The sequence below is a fragment of the Berghia stephanieae genome, chromosome 11 (assembly GCF_034508935.2).
Source record: "Berghia stephanieae isolate SIO BIC M18660-M18661 chromosome 11, UCSD_Bste_1.3, whole genome shotgun sequence".
In the NCBI taxonomy this organism is placed as follows: domain Eukaryota; kingdom Metazoa; phylum Mollusca; class Gastropoda; order Nudibranchia; family Aeolidiidae; genus Berghia; species Berghia stephanieae.
The window spans coordinates 32,478,771-32,499,553 of record NC_088370.1 but is presented as its reverse complement, the minus strand read 5'-3'; the positions used below and the strand labels follow the sequence as shown (position 1 = coordinate 32,499,553).

At 36.3% G+C, this 20,783-nt stretch overlaps 1 protein-coding gene across 1 annotated transcript; it reads right to left on the bottom strand.

The window, feature by feature from the left end:
* Positions 1-79: 79 nt before the first annotated feature.
* LOC144956624 (uncharacterized) lies at positions 80-19,739 on the bottom strand. Its single transcript, XM_078887247.1, has 2 exons — positions 19,425-19,739; positions 80-1,736 (listed from the first exon to the last, which is right to left on the bottom strand). Exons 1-2 carry the CDS (start codon positions 19,461-19,463, stop codon positions 924-926), a joined length of 852 nt encoding a protein of 283 aa, XP_078743373.1. The 5' UTR covers positions 19,464-19,739; the 3' UTR covers positions 80-923.
* Between the last annotated feature and the right edge of the window lie 1,044 nt (positions 19,740-20,783).

Here is a 20,783-nt window from a genome sequence, read left to right as displayed (position 1 = left end):
TATATATATATATATATATATATATATATATATATATATATATATAAAGCGAAATAATTTTTTTCAAACACACATGAAGTAAATTCAGAGAGTTTTATTTAAATCCTCATATTTTATACATATAATATGACACTCGTCAAATCCAAATACAAAGTAGGTATTAGTATTACAAAGCTTTAGTATTCTTGAAAATATTTTAAAATCCTTTGACTTTCGATAAGTAGGGGATTGTTAAAACTTTAATGGGAAATAATAAACATAATATCACGTCTTAAGGCAAAGTGGAATTGAACAATATAATGATGAACCAGTGTGATGACGATGATAACAACTTAAGACTTGTGACAACAAAACAGAAATTAAAACGTTCATGGTTATTTAGCGATTAAAACAGCACATTGGAGACTGGTGTAACTTACGTAATTTTTATGACAATCAATTCAGCCTTTATGACTATTTCTTTAATTCTGATTATAATATTTTACAGAAAAGTCAAACGTATCCGAAAGATAATTACACGCAGACACATTCAAAATGAACGACACAGTGTTGGAGTGTTTGATGAAGACGATAGCCATGCAACACTTTAACATCAACAACAAAACAACAGCAGCAGAAACACGAAGAATGTTAGTCTAAATGTCCAAAAAATATAGAAAATTTTAACCGAAATCATTTTCAAATGCCTTTTGACCCATTGTGATGAAATTTTATGGAAATAAAGATAAAGGGAGTAAATCTGAAAACAAACAAATGTGTTGTTCATTCATGAGTCAGATTTACTCCCTTTATCTTTATCTCCATTTTAATGACTCATTTAGGCACCTCTATTTATTAGATGAAATTCTAACATTTCTTTGGAGTTATGGTTACCTGAAAACACAACGTAATCAGTCAATTAAATGTTTACAGTAACTCTTGGATCATTTGGCTAAAAAGACATGGAAATGATCAACGAAAGGAATCGTCATATTCTCTGGGTTGACACCAGGTTGAGTATACACTTTCTGCTTCAAACGGCTGAAGAACGCCTCGCGTACATCGTCCGAAAGATATACATAGCAAGATAGAGTGTTCAGATAATTTAGAATAGAGTCTAGTCCAGGTGTGATCCCTTTACCAGGAATACATTCTCTCCTGACTGCAGTAAAGAAACTGCAAGAATCCATCGGTTTCAATTCCGCAAAATCCGATGTATAAACATCGGTTAACAATGTTTTCCTGAGCATCTCACACGCTTCAGCCCATTGGTTTTCTATTTCTTTAAACCAAGGTTCATCAATCTGTTCACAATAGGTAAGAGAGATGAGTTTTCCACCGGGAACCAGAACTCGGTGGATCTCTCTCAGACTTTTATCATCACAAAACCAATGTAGACACGAGGCACAGAGTATGTTCTGTACTGAATTATCTGGTATGGGAATACTTGAAGCATTCACTGTCGCTGTCTCTACAGGCAGTGATTTCGATTTAAGCATCTCAAGGAAATCTCCTGAAATATCCGTTGCTAGATATCTGTATCCAGGGGGAATTTTCGGGGCAACCAATTCAGTCAATTTTCCTGATCCTGCGCCAAGTTCAAGGATTTCGTATTTTAAAGAACTTGAACTCGTTTCCTTTGGCAACATAATTTCTTCCAAGATCATCTCGACACCCTTTTCGGAATAATCGGGACGGTACTTTTCATATTCCGTTAAATGCTTTACAAATACCATTGGGCCATCTTTGGTGAGATTCTGTAGAGAAACAAAAATATTATGTTTAATATAAATATAGGTTGAGCAAAAAGTTGAAATTTATTTCTAAATTTAATGCAGTATGGCATTTTTTTTTGGTGAGGAGCAAAGAATTGTGTACGATAATTTCCTAAAGGAATACATTGAGTGATATCTGATGTTTTTTTTGTTTTGTTTTTTTTTTTTTTGGGGGGGGGGGGGGTTGGGTCTATTTTAAGGTGTTTAACGGCGCTTTGACTTTGAACATTATTAGGCTATTTACGTGCCAGTGTCCAGCTTTGATTACTCTTTGTCAGTCTATGGAAGCAAATGCTGCTTTATGTGTATCAAACTCTACTTGTACATGGTTTAAAATTGACTAAAACAGGGAGTTCGAATCCTTTTTATTATAGTGTCGAGGCCTCACATGTTCTCAATGCACACTCAATCAATACGTTCAACAGTGAGGTCGAAATTACAACTTTTACAAGAAGGCTTTTCATCCCTTACTAGGAGGACGCGGTGAATGAGATCCACAGACGAGAGAGAAAGAGCTGTGGTGAGACCTATCTGGAGAAAAAGTCGGACGAAAACTAAAGCTATGTGTATGCTATTTACAGTGAATCGAAATAAAATCTTCAAAGATGAGGAATTACCCCCTCCCCCCCCCCCCCCCCCCCCCCCAAAAAAAAAAAAAAAAAAAAAAAGGAAAAAATTAAAAAAAATAAACAACCAAAAAATCAAACATACAAAGAAAAAACAAACAAATAAAAAGATAACCAAACATTTTTAAGAAATCAAAGATTAAGACATTCTTAAAGCAAACAATCCTCCCCCCCCCCCCCCATCACAAAACAAAACCAAACAAAGAAACAAGACCCCCCCCCCCCCCACGCCCTAAAAAAATAAATAAATAAAAAATGAACAAAATCAAAAATCAAACACGAACACACACCTCTGCAGTCGTATTTTTCACCCATTGTGGATAGGGAGAGACGTTTCTCAACTAATGAAACGTTTATTAGCACTATTCAGTATCAGGTACTGAATAGTGGTTTTACTTTTTTACGAAACCCGCCGAAACCCTACAATAGGCGGCAAAGTTATGGAAAGTAGGCAAACAGTGGGGAGTGAACCTGAGACTCACGGATGTGTACACAAGTGGGGAGTGAACCTGAGACTATGGTTCTCGGCGGGTTTCAGCGAGTTTCATATAAAAGCAATTACTTTTTTACGAAACCCGACGAAACCTGGCAATATCCGACAAAATTACGGGAAGTAGGCAACAGTGGGGAGTGAACCTGAGACTCTGGGTTTCGTAGAAAAGCAATACGAAGGGGGAGGGGGGAATTACTTTTTTACGAAACCCGCCAAAACGCAACAGTTAGGGGAAGTAGGCAGCAGTGCGGAGTGAACCTGGGACTCAGGGAGGTGTACACCAGTGGAGAGTAAACATGGGATTTGGGCACCGATGAGGATTGAACCTGGGACTGTGAGAGGTTGATACCAGTGGACAGTGATCCCAGAAGGTACTTTTCTTTTCCGAAACCTACCGAAATTGTCATGTTATGGGAAGTGGACACCAATGAGCAATGACCCGGGACTCAGGGAAGTGCACACCAGCTGGGAGTGAACCTGGGACTACGAGAAGAGGATATCAGTGGAAAATGAACCTGGGACTATGGGAGATGGATACCAGTGTGAAATGAAGTCGGACTATGGGAGTTGGGTACCATACGAGAATGAAGCAATTACTTTTTTACAAAACCCGCCGAAAACCATAGTCTTAGGTTTACTTCCCACCAGTGTACACTTCCCTGAGTCTCAGGTTCACTCCCCACTATTGCCTTCTTCCCATAAATTTGTCGGATATAGTCGGGTTTCGGCGGGTTTCGTAAAAAAAAGTAATTGCTTTATTTACAAACCCCGCCGAAACCCAGTCCCAGGTTCACTCCCCAATGGTGTATACTTCCCTGAGTCCCAGGTTCACTCCCCACTGCTACCTACTTCCCATAACTTTGTCGGGTTTCGACAGGTTCCGTAAAAAGAGAAACACCCCTAAAAAAACATGTGTATTCAGTACATAGATGTCAATTGTAGTCTGATATTCAGTATCTATTTAAACATTTCAACAAAAAAATTTCGGAGATGTAAAAATATAGCCAAGATGGTTTTAAAACAGGTTTAAATTTTGGTAGGCTTTATTTATTACATTATTCCTTTATTTTCAATTTATCAATTATTGAATTTATTCACTTGTTAAATTCATTATTCATCAATTTATTTTCTTATTTATATAGTTATTTATTTACCTATGTATTTATTATTAATATCATCATCATCATCATCATCATCATCATCATCATCATCATCATCATCATCATCATCATCATCACATCATCATCATCATCAATCATCATAATCTATTTATTTATTATTTATTTATTTATTTGCTTATTATTATTATTATTATTATAATTTATTATTATTATTATTATTATTATTATTATTATTATTATTATTATTATTATTATTATTATTATTATTATTATTATTATTACAATTAAATAAAATGATTAAATTAAAAGTTTAAAAACAGTAATAGACAAACGGAATTTTTTAAAATATTGAGAAAAAAAAAGTTACCCCTAATGGGATTCGAACCCTCTACCTTTAAGTTCAGAAACAACTTAACCACCAAGCGACAGATTCACTCCACTTCTGAAGACATTAAATCATGTTTATTTAGACATTTACATTTTTTATTTGAATGCCACTCTTATTTTGATATTTTATATTATGTCAATACGCTTCAACAGTCGTGACGTCACTTCCTTCCTAATGACGCATGGTAACTTAGTAACTGGCTCTAAACTATCGGAACAATGGCGGACGCCCTTATGAAATATTTCTCCGACGAGCATAGAAGCGTATCAAGAGGAGAAAAAAAACCCATTATAAATCTGATCATCTTTTGACTTTTACACATTTTGATCACAAGACATATGAAAAGCTCTACTTGCAAGAAGAATAAAAAGTACCGATTTTCTTTGTTTAGAACCACTATGTCCGCCGTTGCTGGGCGACGTGATATCAGACTAGTGAATCCAATTACACAATAGCAGAAATTAAAAAAATAACGATCAAAATATCTTGACAACTTATGTTACGAACAACTCGGGCTGTAAGTATTTGCACGTGTTCAATCTGGAAGTAGGTCAGCAGTTTGTTGATATTGCAACCGAAATGTCTCACTTTTCACTCTCTCTATTAAAAAAGAGTTCCTTGTGGATACTGAATAGGGAATGAGATTAGCGGAAGAGTAGCGTCCCTTGATTGGACGTCACCCATAGTCTGTGACGTCACCGGCGGAAAAGTTATTAGAGAGAGAACGTCATGTTGGATGTGCGCATGCGTCTCTCGTCCTCGCTTCCGGTGAAAGCGGCTTGAGACACTTCAAAACCAAATTGACGTTCTCTCTGTAAGGTGACGTCCAATCAAGGGACGCTACTCTTCCGCAAATCTCATTCCCTATTGTGGTTTTGCACTATTCAGTATTTCATACTGAATAACCACTTCGTTCTTTAAACGCGTGTAGGTGAACTAGTATATTAAACAATCGCGGAGAATAAAATGCATTGCCATTATAAAAAATTTTAAAAAATTTAAAATTGAGTTTTCTATAGCGCAATATCCACTAAACGTACTTGCTCAAAGTGCTTTACAAAGGGTCCCTGGCCAACAGCAACACATAACATGTAGGACGAGACATGACGCCTGTCAGGCGATATTACAATTTTTTGGGACAGAGACAACGCTGTTCACGGCCAGGTACTCATTTTACACCTGAGTACGGTGAGAGAATGTGAGTAAAGAGCCTTCTCCAAGGACTCAACAATGCGCCGAGCGAGGCTCGAACCCAGGACCTTCCGATCCGAAAGCGAGTGTCATACCACAAGACCACATGAGGAAACAATGGTTGACTGTGTTGTCCACTCGTCTCTGAACAAACACTGCTTATCCCCAGTCGTCAAGATCGTCTTCCGTTGTTGATACATGACGCAAAAGACCAATTGATTTGTTTATAATGACAAAAGGTTCATTTCAAAATATGGGTTGAGGGGGGGGGGGGGGGGGGGGGGCGGGCGACGATTTATTTATCTTGGGGTTTTCTTTTTTAAGATAATAATTGAGCTTTATATAGCGCAATATCCACTAAATGTGCTCAAAGCGCTTTTCTGTTTGTCTTTTAACCAAAAAAAACTTACTACTCAAGAAAAATACCCCTATTTAAAAATTTGGCCAGAAAATTCGTCCTTCAAATATCCGTCGATTTATATGACCCTCATCGTGGCAAAAAAAAAAACAAAAACAAACAAAACCTCTCAAACCTGGGACCACGCAAGGTCATTTAAATCGATCGATATTTGAAGGACGAGTTTCCTGACCAAAATTTTAAATACGTGTCTTTCAAGTATACGGCAGTTAACTGGTTTTAACTCACTCAATCCTAAAACAGACTATATCTGTAGTTTTCCCGGGTTACTTTTACCCCATGCCTATTTATTACATAATTTTTATGAGACAGATTATAGGCGTAGTATCAAAGCTAATGTTTTTAGTTTTCACATGTTAATGGTAGTTGAATAAAACTATCTATGTACATGATCATTTTTAATTTATATTTTCCAATTTTGAAAAGTAGCAAAAATCTCTAGGATTGAGTGAGTTAAAAAGGGAGATTAGTGAATGGCGCCTTTGACTCTAATATGACATGTAAGCTTTCATATCTTCCTTTTATGCTTTCTTTAGCATAATGGTGGTGCTGTTTCATGCATGCAGCATATGGATATTTGTACTACTATTTCAAATGGAAAAAAAATACACTTTTTCCCTATTTGTATTATAGGATAATTTCGCTACTTTGAATGCAGTCTTCAGTTTTTTTCTGGAGCAAGATGGTCTTTCTTTAAACGATACATAATTGTCGCATTTTTATCGACATTTTCTATGTCGATTTAAAAAAAAAAGAAATTTGATTGTTATTTTTTTCTTGGTCCCTCCCTCTTTCTCATATATTACAAAAGCAAAAAATTAAATTAAAAAGCACGCCACAGAAGTCGATATTGCTTATCAAGTATTTTCAATGTATGAAAAGCAGCCAGTAAGTTGTTTCTTTCTATTGAAATACCTACAACGTGTGCTGCTATGTGGTCAAGTGGTATGACACTCGCTTTCAGATCGGAAGGTCCTGGGTTCGAGCCTCGCGCTCGGCGGGTAGTTGAGTCCTTGGAAAAGACTCTTTTCTCACATTCTCTCACCGTACTCGGGTGTAAAATGAGTACCTGGCCTTTAACTGCGTTGTCTTTGTCCGAAAAATTGTAATATCGCCTAACAGGCGTCATGTCCCGTCCTACATGTTACATGTTGCTGTTGACCAGGGACCCCTTGTAAAGAGCTTTGATCACGTTTAGTGGATATTGCGCTATAGAAAAGCTCAATTTTTAAAAAAAATTTTTTTTACAAATAATTGGCTTCCATTGATACAGTGGATAGATCACGCCATTTCTAAATACGATTCAATAGTCTGATGTCACGCCACCCGGCAACGACGGCCATCTTGGTTCTAAACAAAGAAAGTCATTACTTTTTATTTTTCATGCTGGCTAGACCTTTTCATGTGCACATTTTGGTCCAGTCGTTTATCCCTTAACTCATTCAATCCTTAAGATTTTTGCTTCTTTACAAAATTGGGGTAAAAATGTATTAAAAATGAACATGTACATATATAGTTTTATTCAACTACCATTAGCATGCAAAAATTGAGAAAACATTAGCTTTGATACTACGCCTGTGATTTGTCTCAGAAAAATGTACTTAAATAGGTATGAGACAAAGACAGCTATACCAGAAGTGAAAGTAACACGGGTAAAACACGGATATAATCGATGTTAGGGTTGAATGAGTTAAAATCACTTCCCAATGTAGGGAATATTATACACTGCCTCGTCTTAATGATATTGGGTAAAAGAAGACAGGGTCAATGACCTATAGGGTGTATAGTGAGCTGTCATGGTCTCTGTCATGGTCTCTGTGTGTGTGTCCCTCCCTCCCTCTCTCTCTCTCTACTTTCGTTCTTTTCCCTTTCTCTTTTTCTCAATCTATATCTTTCCATCTTTCTTTCTCTATATCTCGCTTCCCCCCTCTCTCTCTCTCTCTCTCTCTCTCTCTCTCTCTCTCTCTCTCTCTCTCTCTCTCTGTCTCTGTCTCTTTCTCTTTCTCTCTCTCTCTCTCTCTCTCTCTCTCTCTCTCTCTCTCTCTCTCTCTCTCTCTCTCTCTCTCTCTCTCTCTCTCTCTCTCTCTCTCTCTCATCACTCTTTCTTTCATTCTTTCTCAATCCCTTTCGTTCTTTCTTTCTTTCTCTATCTATCTATCCCCAACCCCATCAGAGCATAAAAACACAATACGCTAGTGCTTTGCCCAGGCGACAAGCCGTATCTAGGGCAAACACTTAGCGAGGCACACGCACTTAGCGAGGCAGCGTGCGAGGGCTGCTGACCATTGGCTCAAAGAAGGAGTGTCCCTTCTAGTAGCGTTAGCTCTCTTCTTTCTAGGGTGGAAACTTGTTCTCAATCTATTTATAAAAAAATAACATAAGACTACATTTTACCCTAGAAAGAGGAGAGCTAACGCTACTAGAAGGGACATTCCTTCTTTGATCCAATGGTCACAGCCCTCGCACGCTGACTCGCGAAGTGCGTGTGCCTCGCTGTTTGCCCTAGATACGGCTGTCGCCTGCCTTTCTGTTTATGGATGTGTATGTTTATGTGTATGTCTCTATGTTTACATTTAGTGTTTGTGTGTGTGTGTGTGTGTATGTGTGTGTGTGTGTGTGTGAGAGAGAGAGAGAGGGAGGGAGAGAGAGAGAGAGAGAGAGAGAGAGAGAGAGAATAAGTAGGAGTGAAATATCTGTTCGATGTTATCGTTATCATAAGATAAGTATATAGTTATAACAAGTGTAACTAAATGACAAATTGCCATATTTATGGACAATAAAGATCTATTATTATTATTATTATTATTATTATTATTATTATTATTATTATTATTATTATTATTATTTATTATTATTATTATTATTATTAATATAATCTGTGATTTTAAAATTTATTTTGGGGTTGGGTGGGTCGGGGATAGTGTCACAGTAAAGGTTGTTCACAATTATCTTATTAAATTTTATTTTATTAAGAACTGAATTCATCTCACTCCAGTTATATTTCGGTAGGCTTAGATAAACTTTACCTTCTAATATTAGATCGCCTTTCCTTTTATAGCCTTCCCTCGAATTAATTTCTAATTAGTGAATACTTTTCGTTCTACATTCTGTCACGTAGCCACTTATTATAAAATCTGATAGGTCTAACATTCGACACTCACTTCTCTCCACAATCTATGCCGGACGGCCAGTCGCTCTATTCCTTATATATACTGGAAGATTTTTATCTTTTGGGACATTGTAGATATTATATCTACACCACTAAGACGCCGGAGCTTTTAACTTTGATTGTATAATCTTCAAGGATCAAACCCGAGCCCGCTGTCAAAGGATTACACAATAACCCCTTACCAATTGCCTGGAAGTGGAATTTTACGAGCCCGAGCCTGTTATCAGACGAATATATCATCCAAGCCTGTCAACTGCCTGGAAACGTAAACTTAAGAACCTGACATTTTATCACAAGTTACGTAATATATTCACATCTCTATTTGTAACTGCCACGATCACTGTTTATCTCTTTTAATTAAATATCATCATTATTTTTATTTCATTGTAAACAAATCGTTAATTGTTTTTCATTTATAGTAACTAGTAAATTCTGGGGCCTCATTCTACATATATCTTTATGCATAGTCGAGTAGCTCTTTACTCACTTGAGACCATGACATTTTGGAGGGGACACATATAAAGAATTGAATTTATTTAGTTACATATATCTATTTCATCTAACTTTAAAGTTTAAATTGTAAAACTCTTAATTGCCCCACTTGATCATATTTTAATTGAACTCCCTATTTACAGGATTAATTTTTTTTCTTTTTCATTTCTTCATTCAAATGGAATAGCAATTTATCCATTCATTCTTTCATTCAAATTGAATAGCATTTTATTGATTCATTCCTTCATTCATTTATTCATTTATAAATTATTCATTCATTCATTGTTCATTCATTTATTTATTCATTCATTCATTCATCCATTCATTCGTTTATTCACTCATTTATCCAATCATTCATACATTTATTCCTCCCTTCATTCTTTCATTCATACATTATCCATTCATTCATTCATCTATTCACTCAGTTTTTCATTCATTCATTCATTCCTTGTCCTCTTTGTTATTATATCACTCATTTCATTTTGTTGTTTGCCTCATTCATGAATTGTTTTCAATATGTTTACATTCCATAACGATTCATTCACCTATCATCCAATCACTCAGTGTTGTGAACACATTTTGTAACTATTGTAAATCTTTCGATATTTTATTGTTTTGTATTTCAGACATCACTGTTAAACACTCTTCAATGCCTAATTACAATTGTTGAACAACCATTGAACAAGAGAGAGGTCCCAGCCACGAACTGAGTTGGTAAATATATCCTTCATTATTCTCTTTTACATGAGTTGGGCATCACATAGTAACTATAGACATCGTGATTTGTTTTGCATAGTGATTTGTTTTAAATACATTTTTGGCATACTACTGTTACAGAAAACCACTTATATATTATGTTCTGAAAAGTGAGTCTTTAAAAACTAAATAATAATAAAAGGAGTCTACTAGCCGTCATGTTATATTTTGTGATAGATAACTTGGGATTATTTTGGCATCCTATTATTGTTATCACACTCTAGTATATTAGCGTCATTGCGAATAATTGTACACAAACTAACGACGAGTCACACACATTGGTGATACATTTTTCGTAGTAACATAGTTTAGAGTACACGCGATTGACACATTGTTATTGACACAAGTCATAATAACTCCGCATTGTATTGACACATTGCTTTATAAGATATAGCGATAAAAGGCATCAAATTCAACATACATAATAAGTTGAAATAAGAGAGAGAGATTTCTAAAAATAGAACAGTTCATTCCAGTAAGTGTAAATAAATAAAACAGTCAGTAACAGTATCCTGTCAATATAATATATATAAAATATCGTAACTAATTTATTGCAAAAATGGAAGCATATAAAAGATACTTAAGTCTCGCAAAGGACTTAGAAATACCCCAGGAAAGAATATTTTCATGGTGCGAAGAGAAAATAAAAGAAGAAAAAGAAGAAAGAATTCGTAGAGAAGAAAATGAAGAAAGAATTCGTAGAGAAGAAAATGAAGAAAGAATTCGTAGAGAAGAAAAAGAACACGAAGAAAGAATACGTAGAGAAGAACGAGAAGAAAGAGTCCCAAGAAAGGGAACTAAAAAGACAAATAGCTTTAGCAGAAGAAGAAACCAAAAGGACCCAAATGATGCTGGAAATTGAAAAAACAAAAACCGGTCATGAAAGAAAACATAATAATAGTGATGAATTTTTCGTGAAACTTCCACGCATGCCAACATACGATGAACGCTCAGACTGTCTAGAATCCTTCTTACACCGATTCGAAGTTCAGCCTAAGGTTATCGTTGGCCAGAAAGCAAATGGGCCACAGCCTTGATTAACTGCTTATCTGGAGAACCGCTAAAAGTTTTCTATACCTTAACAACTGAAGATGCAGATGACTATGGTAAAATTAAAGACGCTCTACTAAAAAGATTTAGATTAACGGAAGATGGTTACCAGGAAAGGTTTCACACTGCAAAACCGGAAAGTGGAGAAGACTTTAATACATTCGTGAACCGAATTACTCAATTTCTAAATCGGTGGCTTGAGTTGGCAAACGTAAAACAAGACGACTTTGCAGGCCTTTACTATCTCACGCTGAAGAATCGAATCTATCAAGCTTGCAACCCAGATTTAGTCGCATTCTTTAAAGAGAGAAAGCCAGAAAACTTGGACAAATTAAAAATCTACGCAGAAAACTTTAACAGCGCACATCCATTGACACCCCTTAGCAGAACATTGAAGGAACCATACTACGCTGCCGCTGCTCAGAGTCCATGTACACCTAACGTTCAAAACTCAAATAGAACGAGCCGATCAATCACTCGGAACACGCAAGTGAAACAAGATGATCATAGTAACAAACCATGGAACAAACAGTTCAATAGAGACCATAGCCGACCCTATCAAAACAAAACAAGAAATAGCACTGACAATAATAATGAGTATAAGAAAACCAACAAACCTATAGTTAAATGTCAATATTGTGGAATGAAAGGCCACACAGCAGACAAATGTTACAAAATCGTGGGATATCCAAAAGAAACTGCAAATGCATCACTCCAAACAAGTGTAAATAATCAGACACGAGTAATGTCAGGAGAAAATATAAATGTGTATTGCGTGAAAGGTATGTCACTTTTAACACAAACTCACAAGTCAGGATCGCTATTTTTTTGTGAAGGCAAAGCTAATGGAACTGATTGCAAAATATTGAGAGACACAGGATGCAGTACAGTAGGAATAAAAGCATCTTTGATCAATGACGAAGACAAAACTGGAAAAACGGTACAATGCATCACATTCAGTGGCACAGTCGAAACCTTTGAAACAGCTAATGTGTACATAGAAACCCCATACTATACAGGAATAGTGGAATGCTGTATACTTCCCAACCCCGTCGCTGATGTTATTGTTGGCAATATAAAAGGTCTTAAAGACAACCCAACAGATGTAAAAGAATGGTCATTAACCCAAGAAACAGCTTGTCTAGCAGAAACAAGAAAGATGACTAAGACAACAGAGAAGCCAATGACTATTTTTCTTGAACCACAACAATTTGACAGGAACACGTTCATTGAAGAACAGAAAAAAGACCCGACTTTAACATCATATTTCAATATCGCAAACAGACGAAATCAAAAGTTGAATACATCATTGAAAAAGATATTCTGTTCAGGTTACATAGGAAAAGAAACAAAATAGCTAAACAACTGGTCACGCCGAGTATTTACAGAAACAAAATCCTTGGAATAGCGCACGATTCAATAACTTCTGGACATCTTGGGAGCTCTTCCACATTGAAGAGAATATCCGAGAATTTCACAGGGCCTGGAATTACTAAAGACGTCCGAGAATATGTGAAATCGTGTGACACATGCCAACGAAGAGTCGCAAAAGGCAGAATACCGAGATTGCCATTAGAGACAACCCCAGTTATTGAAAAAGTTTTTCAAAAAGTTGCAATTGACATTATAGGCCCTTTAACAAAATCAGATAGAAACCATACACACATACTAACACTAGTCGATTACGCAACCAGGTGGCCAGAAGCGATAGCATTGAAATCAACTACATCGGATCACATAGCTGAAGCATTGATGACAATTTTTACTAGAATAGGCATACCAAATGAGATACTGTCGAACAATGGACCCCAATTTACATCACATATGATGCAAGAAACCATGAAACTCATGGGAATCCAACACTCATTCACAACTCCCTACCACCCCCAAGCAAATGGTCTTTGTGAAAGATTTAATGGCACTCTAAAGAATATGTTAAGAAAAGTGTCAGCAGAAAAACCAGATGATTGGGACAGATACTTACCAGCAATCCTATTTGCATATAGAGAAATACCCCAAGAATCTACAGGCTACTCCCCATTTGAGTTGATGTATGGACGATCACCTCGCGGCCCGATCACTATAGTAGCCGACATTTGTAAAGGGAATGAGGAGGACAATAACGAAATTATGTTTGCTTACGAATATGTAAGAAACATGAAAGACAGAATAGAGGACACGTGTAAGCTAGCACAGGAATCCGTCACTAAAAAAGCAGAAAAATACAAGGAATACTCTGATCGCAAAAGCAAATCAAGAAAATTTGAGATTGGTGACAAAGTACTAATACTCTTACCCGATGACTCGAGTAAACTTTTAGCTACATGGAAAGGACCATTCAAAATAACAGCAGTAAAATCTAATGTTAATTACGAGATTAAAATTAACAACACAACAAAGACATTCCATGCAAATATGCTAAAAAGATATTTTGATAGAGACATAGTGTCGCAACCTATGTTTACTAATATCGAAGCTTCAAATGCAGGATTAATCATACCGTTGGTCATGGGACACAGACACCCGAGACAGAAAAACAAACAAAAATCGCACAATTGCAACCACCTAGGACAAAAAAAAAGAAGTACGCAAAGTACTTGGGCTCCTAAATTTTTACAGGAAATACATTTACAACTTCGCGCACATCGCGACACCGCTAACAAATCTGACAAAGAATGGGTCACCGAACAAAATTGTTTGGACAGAAGCGTGTCAGAATAGCTTTAACCAATTAAAGGCATTACTCTGTTCAGAACCAATTCTTAAATTACCCGACATATCAAAAGAATTTGTTGTAAGAACTGACGCGTCTGATAAGGGCATCGCAGGTGTACTATTACAGGAGCATGAGGGAACTCTAATGCCTTGCTTATATGCAAGCAGAAAATTATTGGACAGAGAATCACGATACTCTGTAATAGAGCGTGAAGGACTGGCCATCGTCTTCGCTTTAAAGACATTCAGCAGATATCTACTGCTAAAAGAGTTTGTGGTCGAAACGGACCATAAACCACTCACGTACATAAGAAATAACAAAATGAATAATAGTAGAGTACTAAGGTGGAGTCTATTTTTGCAAAATTACACTTTCAGTATCTCTCACATACCAGGCTGTGAAAATATTCACGCCGACCTACTTTCTCGATTAGTGTAATGACGTGAGAAGGTATAACTTAACCACTCATGCATACTGTTAGTTACCTCGAAAATTATGCCAAATCAGAACGCACAATTTCGATAATTTTATTTGTAAACATGATGACCCAACTTAATGTAACATTGAGTATTGTTTGGATATATATACCATACCCATTCATGATTTGGGAAATCTTCTCTTTATCTATTATTGTTATGAATTTTCACTCATTTATGATTAATAATTGAAATGTCAATATTCCATTTACATTTTCATTCATTTCATTCAGTAAATTACCTTCATATCATCGACTTAAATCATGCTTCATTGCCATCACTATTGTTTATCACAATGATTTGTAATCACATTGCCATCATGTTGTTCATCACAATGATTTGTAATCACAATCTTTCATTGTTATTGTCACCCATTCATATACCTACGTTAATATAAACATTTCCATGTCTAGTTAATAAATAATTTAATTGTAGCACAAATCATAACAATGGATTAATGCTAGAGTATCATGATAGTAAATTTACTTCCGTTTGTAAAATCTATCTTTCCCATAATGGTTAAAAGAGTATAGTTTAAACGTGGGTGGGGGGTGTCACAGTAAAGGTTGTTCACAATTATCTTATTAAATTTTATTTTATTAAGAACTGAATTCATCTCACTCCAGTTATATTTCGGTAGGCTTAGATAAACTTTACCTTCTAATATTAGATCGTCTTTCCTTTTATAGCCTTCCCTCGAATTAATTTCTAATTAGTGAATACTTTTCGTTCTACATTCTGTCACGTAGCCACTTATTATAAAAGCTGATAGGTCTAACATTCGACACTCACTTCTCTCCACAATCTATGCCGGACGGCCAGTCGCTCTATTCCTTATATATACTGGAAGATTTTTATCTTTTGGGACTTTGTAGATATTATATCTACACCATTAAGACGCCGGAGCTTTTAACTTTGATTGTATAATCTTCAAGGATCAAACCCGAGCCCGCTGTCAAAGGATTACACAATAACCCCTTACCAATTGCCTGGAAGTGGAATTTTACGAGCCCGAGCCTGTTATCAGACGAATATATCATCCAAGCCTGTCAACTGCCTGGAAACGTAAACTTACGAACCTGACATATTATCATAAGTTACGTAATATATTCACATCTCTATTTGTAACTGCCATGATCACTGTTTATCTCTTTTAATTAGATTTCATCATTATTTTTATTTCATTGTAAACAAATCGTTAATTGTTTTTCATTTATAGTAACTAGTAAATTCTGGGGCCTCATTCTACATATATCTTTATGCATAGTCGAGTAGCTCTTTACTCACTTGAGACCATGACAGATAGATAGACAGATAGGTAGGTAGATATATATAATATAGCGAGAATGGGAGTGAGAGGAGGGGGTAGAGGAATAGAGATAGATAGATAGATAGAGAGAGAGAGAGAGAGAGAGAGAGAGAGAGAGAGAGAGAGAGTATAAGTAGGAGTGAAATATCTGTTCAATGTTATCGTTATTATATAACGTCATAACAAGTGTAACTAAATGACTAATTGCCATATTTATGTACAATAAAGATCTAATAATAATAATAATAATAATAATAATAATAATAATAATAATAATAATAATAATAATAATAATAATAATAATAATAATAATAATAATAATAATAATAATAATAATAATAATATAATCTGGGATTTTAAAATTATATTTGGGGTTGGGTGGGTCGGGATAGATAGACAGATAGGTAGGTAGATATATAGAATATGGCGAGAATGGGAGAGAGAGGAGGGGGGTAGAGGGATAGAGATAGATAGATAGATAGATAGATAGATAGAGAGAGAGAGAGAGAGAGAGAGAGAGAGAGAGAAATGGGGGGGGGGCACACAAAATTAACTAAATTTACTCACATTCCTCAATTGTGTGTGTGTGTGTGTGTGTGTGTGAGAGAGAGAGAGAGAGAGAGAGAGAGAGAGAGAGAGAGAGAGAGAGAGAGAGAGAGAGAGAGAGAGAATAAGTAGGAGTGAAATATCTGTTCAATGTTATCGTTATTATATAACGTCATAACAAGTGTAAATAAATGACAAATTGCCATCTTGATGGACAATAAAGATCTATCAATATTATAATAATCTGTGATTTTAAAATTCATTTTGGGGTTGGGTGGGTTGGGGATAGATAGATAGATATATTGGTAGGTAGATAGGTAGATATAATATAGCGAGAGAGAGAGAGAGAGAGAGAGAGAGAGAGAGAGAGAGAGAGAGAGAGATGGGGTTGGGGGGTGGGGGGAAGAGGGATAGAGGCAGATAAATAGATAGATAGATAGATAGATAGATAGAGAGAGAGAGAGAGAGAGAGAGAGAGAGAAGAGAGAAACAAGGGGGGGGGGGGGCACACAAAATTACAAATGTACAACTCAGCGTCTTCCATGTTCAACTCAATGTCTAAAATATCTCAGATCTTATTAGTACTAGCCTACTATAGATCTAGAAATCTCATGTGTCACTGATGGTTGTCGATAACATGTGGGAACAGATCTCCACTCAATACTAAAATGAAAAAGACTAAATTTCAACAAAGAGTCACTGATGGTTGTCTACAACACATGGCCCAATAAAAATAATAACTAAACAAAGGGTACACACACACGTGCCCAGTTTAATTAGACCTCCCCTCCCCTCCCTCCCCCTCTAGTCTAGCCAGGCGAAACCGGCGGCCAGCCAAGGAGCGTGTTGCTAACACGCGCTAACAAATCACTAGGCAAGTGTGGTGTGTGCCACGCGAACGGCGAGTTGTCCCTTCTAGTCGTAGCTCCTCTTTCTAGGATTTTACTCTAAAGGATTTCAATAAATGCTATTTTACTGCAATTCACTACTATTTATAAAAAAAACCTCATTCACTTTATAGATAGTATGGGCTTTGCTAAGAAGCTCACAACATTTCCATCGGGAAGTATAGATAGTATGCAGATGACGTCACTCATGCCTTTGTTATTGTTTTTGCCATCCGCGTTTGTGAGTTGTTCTCACTAAACTGTATTAACCAGACTATAAAAGTTCATGGTTACACAGAGTTTGTGTGTTGGTCCGTTATACTTCCGGATGGCAATGTTGTGAACTCCTTGGCCAAGCGCATTCTATCTATAACGGACCAACACACAAAACGATGTGTGCAACCATGAAAGTTTGTAATCTGGTTAATACAGTTTAGTGAGAATTACTCATAAACGTGGATGATATTTTAAAAAAAACAATAACAAAGACCTGAGTGACGTCAACTTCATTCTATCTATAAAAAACCCGCCAAGGTGGCAACTCAGTCACTGAGATAGTTCGAAGATGACGTCACTCAAGCCTTTGTTGTTATATTTTGCCATCCGCGTTTGTGAGTGTGAGTTATTCTCATTGAACTGTATTAACCAGACTATAAAAGTTCATGGTTACACATAGTTTTGCGTGTTCGTCCGTTATACTTCCGAATGGCAATGTTATGAACTTCTTAGCCAAGCGCATACTATCTATAAACAAAGCAAGATGGCGGCAGGCGACCCTTGACTGATTAACCGTAAAAAATCGAGGTGCCTAAATGAGGTCAATAAAATATATATAGGAAAATAAAGGGAGAGAGAGATAGAGATAGAGAGAAAGGAGTGTGGGCGGGGGGGGGGGGGGGGGGGGGGGGGGGACAGGTGGATCGGGAGGGAAAGTGCGTGTCAAGTATATTAAAATAAAGGAGAGAGATAAATAAAAAATCTAAGTTGACTACTTATAAAAAGTAATGAAAGGAATTATCTAAAAAAAATATAAAGGTACTATAATTTCAAATACAAAAAAAAGCAAAGTTTATTTTTTTATTTTTTTATTTTAGAATAATTGCATATTTACCTTTCTTTTTACAAGTTAGGTCAAACTAGACTAAATATGTTTATCTTCCTTTATTTTAAATATACTTGCATCGCAATTTACTCTTTCTCTCTCTCTCTCTCTCTCTCTCTCTTCTTCTCTCTTCCCTTTCTTTAACTATCTTTAACATCTTCTCTCTTCTTCTTTCTCTTCCTCCTCTCTCTCTCTCTCTCTCTCTCTCTCTCTCTCTCTCTCTCTATCTATCTATCTATCTATCTATCTGTCGCTCTCTCTTTCTTTTTTTCATTTTCTTTCACTCTCTCTCTCTCTTTCTCTCTCTCTCTCTCTCTCTCTCTCTCTCTCTCTCTCTTTCTCTGCACCCCCCCCCCCACACTCCTTCTTTCCTTCTTTTTAAATGTATTTATTCTTATCATTATCTTAACAGGGCAGTGAAGCCGTCAAGAAAACAATCGCCGTCTGGAATTCTTACATAACACATATTCTCCCCCAATCGTATGCTTGATTGATATAGTTTTGATTTCGGTTTACATTACATCTCATTACTTCATCTCGTTGTCGCTTTTTTTTTCTCCCTCTCTCTCTCTCTCTCTCTCTCTCTCTCTCTCTCTCTCTCTCTCTCTCTCTCTCCTTCCTTTACACATACACACACACACACGCGCGCGCGCGCGCGCATTTTTACCTATGTTTTAACTATAATGCAAATGTAATATAACATAATATTTCCTTTTCTTGTTTACCTGACCGAATAAGGCCAAAGGCCGGAAACGTCGTTTACTTTGTGTTCTATTTCTTACAAGAGTCTTTTTTATTTCCCTTTATTTTTCTAACCTTCAAAAACTATTACACACCCAAAACAAACGTTTTAACAAGAAAATATCCAAATCTGTGGTGTTTACACACGAAGCAGGTCTGTCGTGAATTCAACTATCTACATATACTTACACTTTGAGGTCCGGATGTCTCTTCCTGTTGATCACTCATTTTTATTTTTATACACTTGCACTAAGTAGAAAAAAACCGTGGACAAATTGTGTGTTACAAAAAAATCTTAATAAGTGTTGTAGGTGGAGACTGTTATCATCAAGTCATTCAACAACTCATGCAGAACTGGCGGTCCACGCGCAGCCGAAATTAAATTTCAGATAGGCTGACGGCGGCCTATCAGCCTGTTGGCTGAGTCGCGTCACGGCCATAGCAATCTAGATAGCACAGGTCACGGCCATTGTCACGGACTTAAAAGTAGGCTATTCGCCGTTTAACAAGTACTAACTCACAAATCGTCACGCACCACCAAAGTCTGACTCGTGGAAGACTGAGTAAAACTTAAACGTGTCGTGTTCTATTTATGAAACATCTCTAAACAAATAATTGTTTAATAATTGAACACTCTTAACCAATTAAAAGAGCATAGTTCTAGATTAATAATAATAATAATAATAATTTTTGGTCGGTTGTGCACAAAATGAGTGGATATTTTTGGCTTACTGTTGGAATGACGGCTTGTTAAAACGGGTGCAACGGGTTATGTAGTGGTAACTACCTTAATGAAATGTGCTGCTATGTGGTCTAGTGGTATGACACTAGCTTTCGGATCGGAAGGTCCTGGGTTCGAGCCTTGGAAAAGACTCTTTACTCACATTCTCTCACCGTACTCAGGTGTAAAATGAGTACCTGGCCGTCAACAGCGTTGTCTTTGTCCGAAAAATTGTAATATCGCCTAACAGGCGCCATGTCTCGTCCTACATGTTAAAATGTTGCTGTTGACCAGGGACCCCTTGTAAAGCGCTTTGAGCACGTTAAGTGGATATTGCGCTATATAAATGCTCAATTTAATTAAATTTTTATGTTCCGCGATACGTAACAGATTTTGTTGCTGACATCTGGTTAAATTACAACCGCTTTTGCACAAGCACAGTCAATTTTACCAATTTTATCACGCAATACTGAGCAGCCTAAATAGATAAAACAAAAATGTGCAGGACTTGTTTTTCTTTTTCTTTGTGTGTGTGTGTATGTATGTGTGTGTGTGTATGTGTGTGTATGTGTGTGTATGTGTGTGTAGGGGACGTGATAAAACATTATACAACATACACTTTTAACAGAGCGCCCAATCTAAGGTAGAATAAAGGAAGTCTGTCTATAAACGCAACTTGTTATGGCCTTATTATTGTTATGGAAATAATATTGCCATAACAATAAGTATATATATAAATATATTATATATATATATATATATATATATATATATATATATATATATATATATATATATATGAATCGTGTTGGATACAAATATGGTAC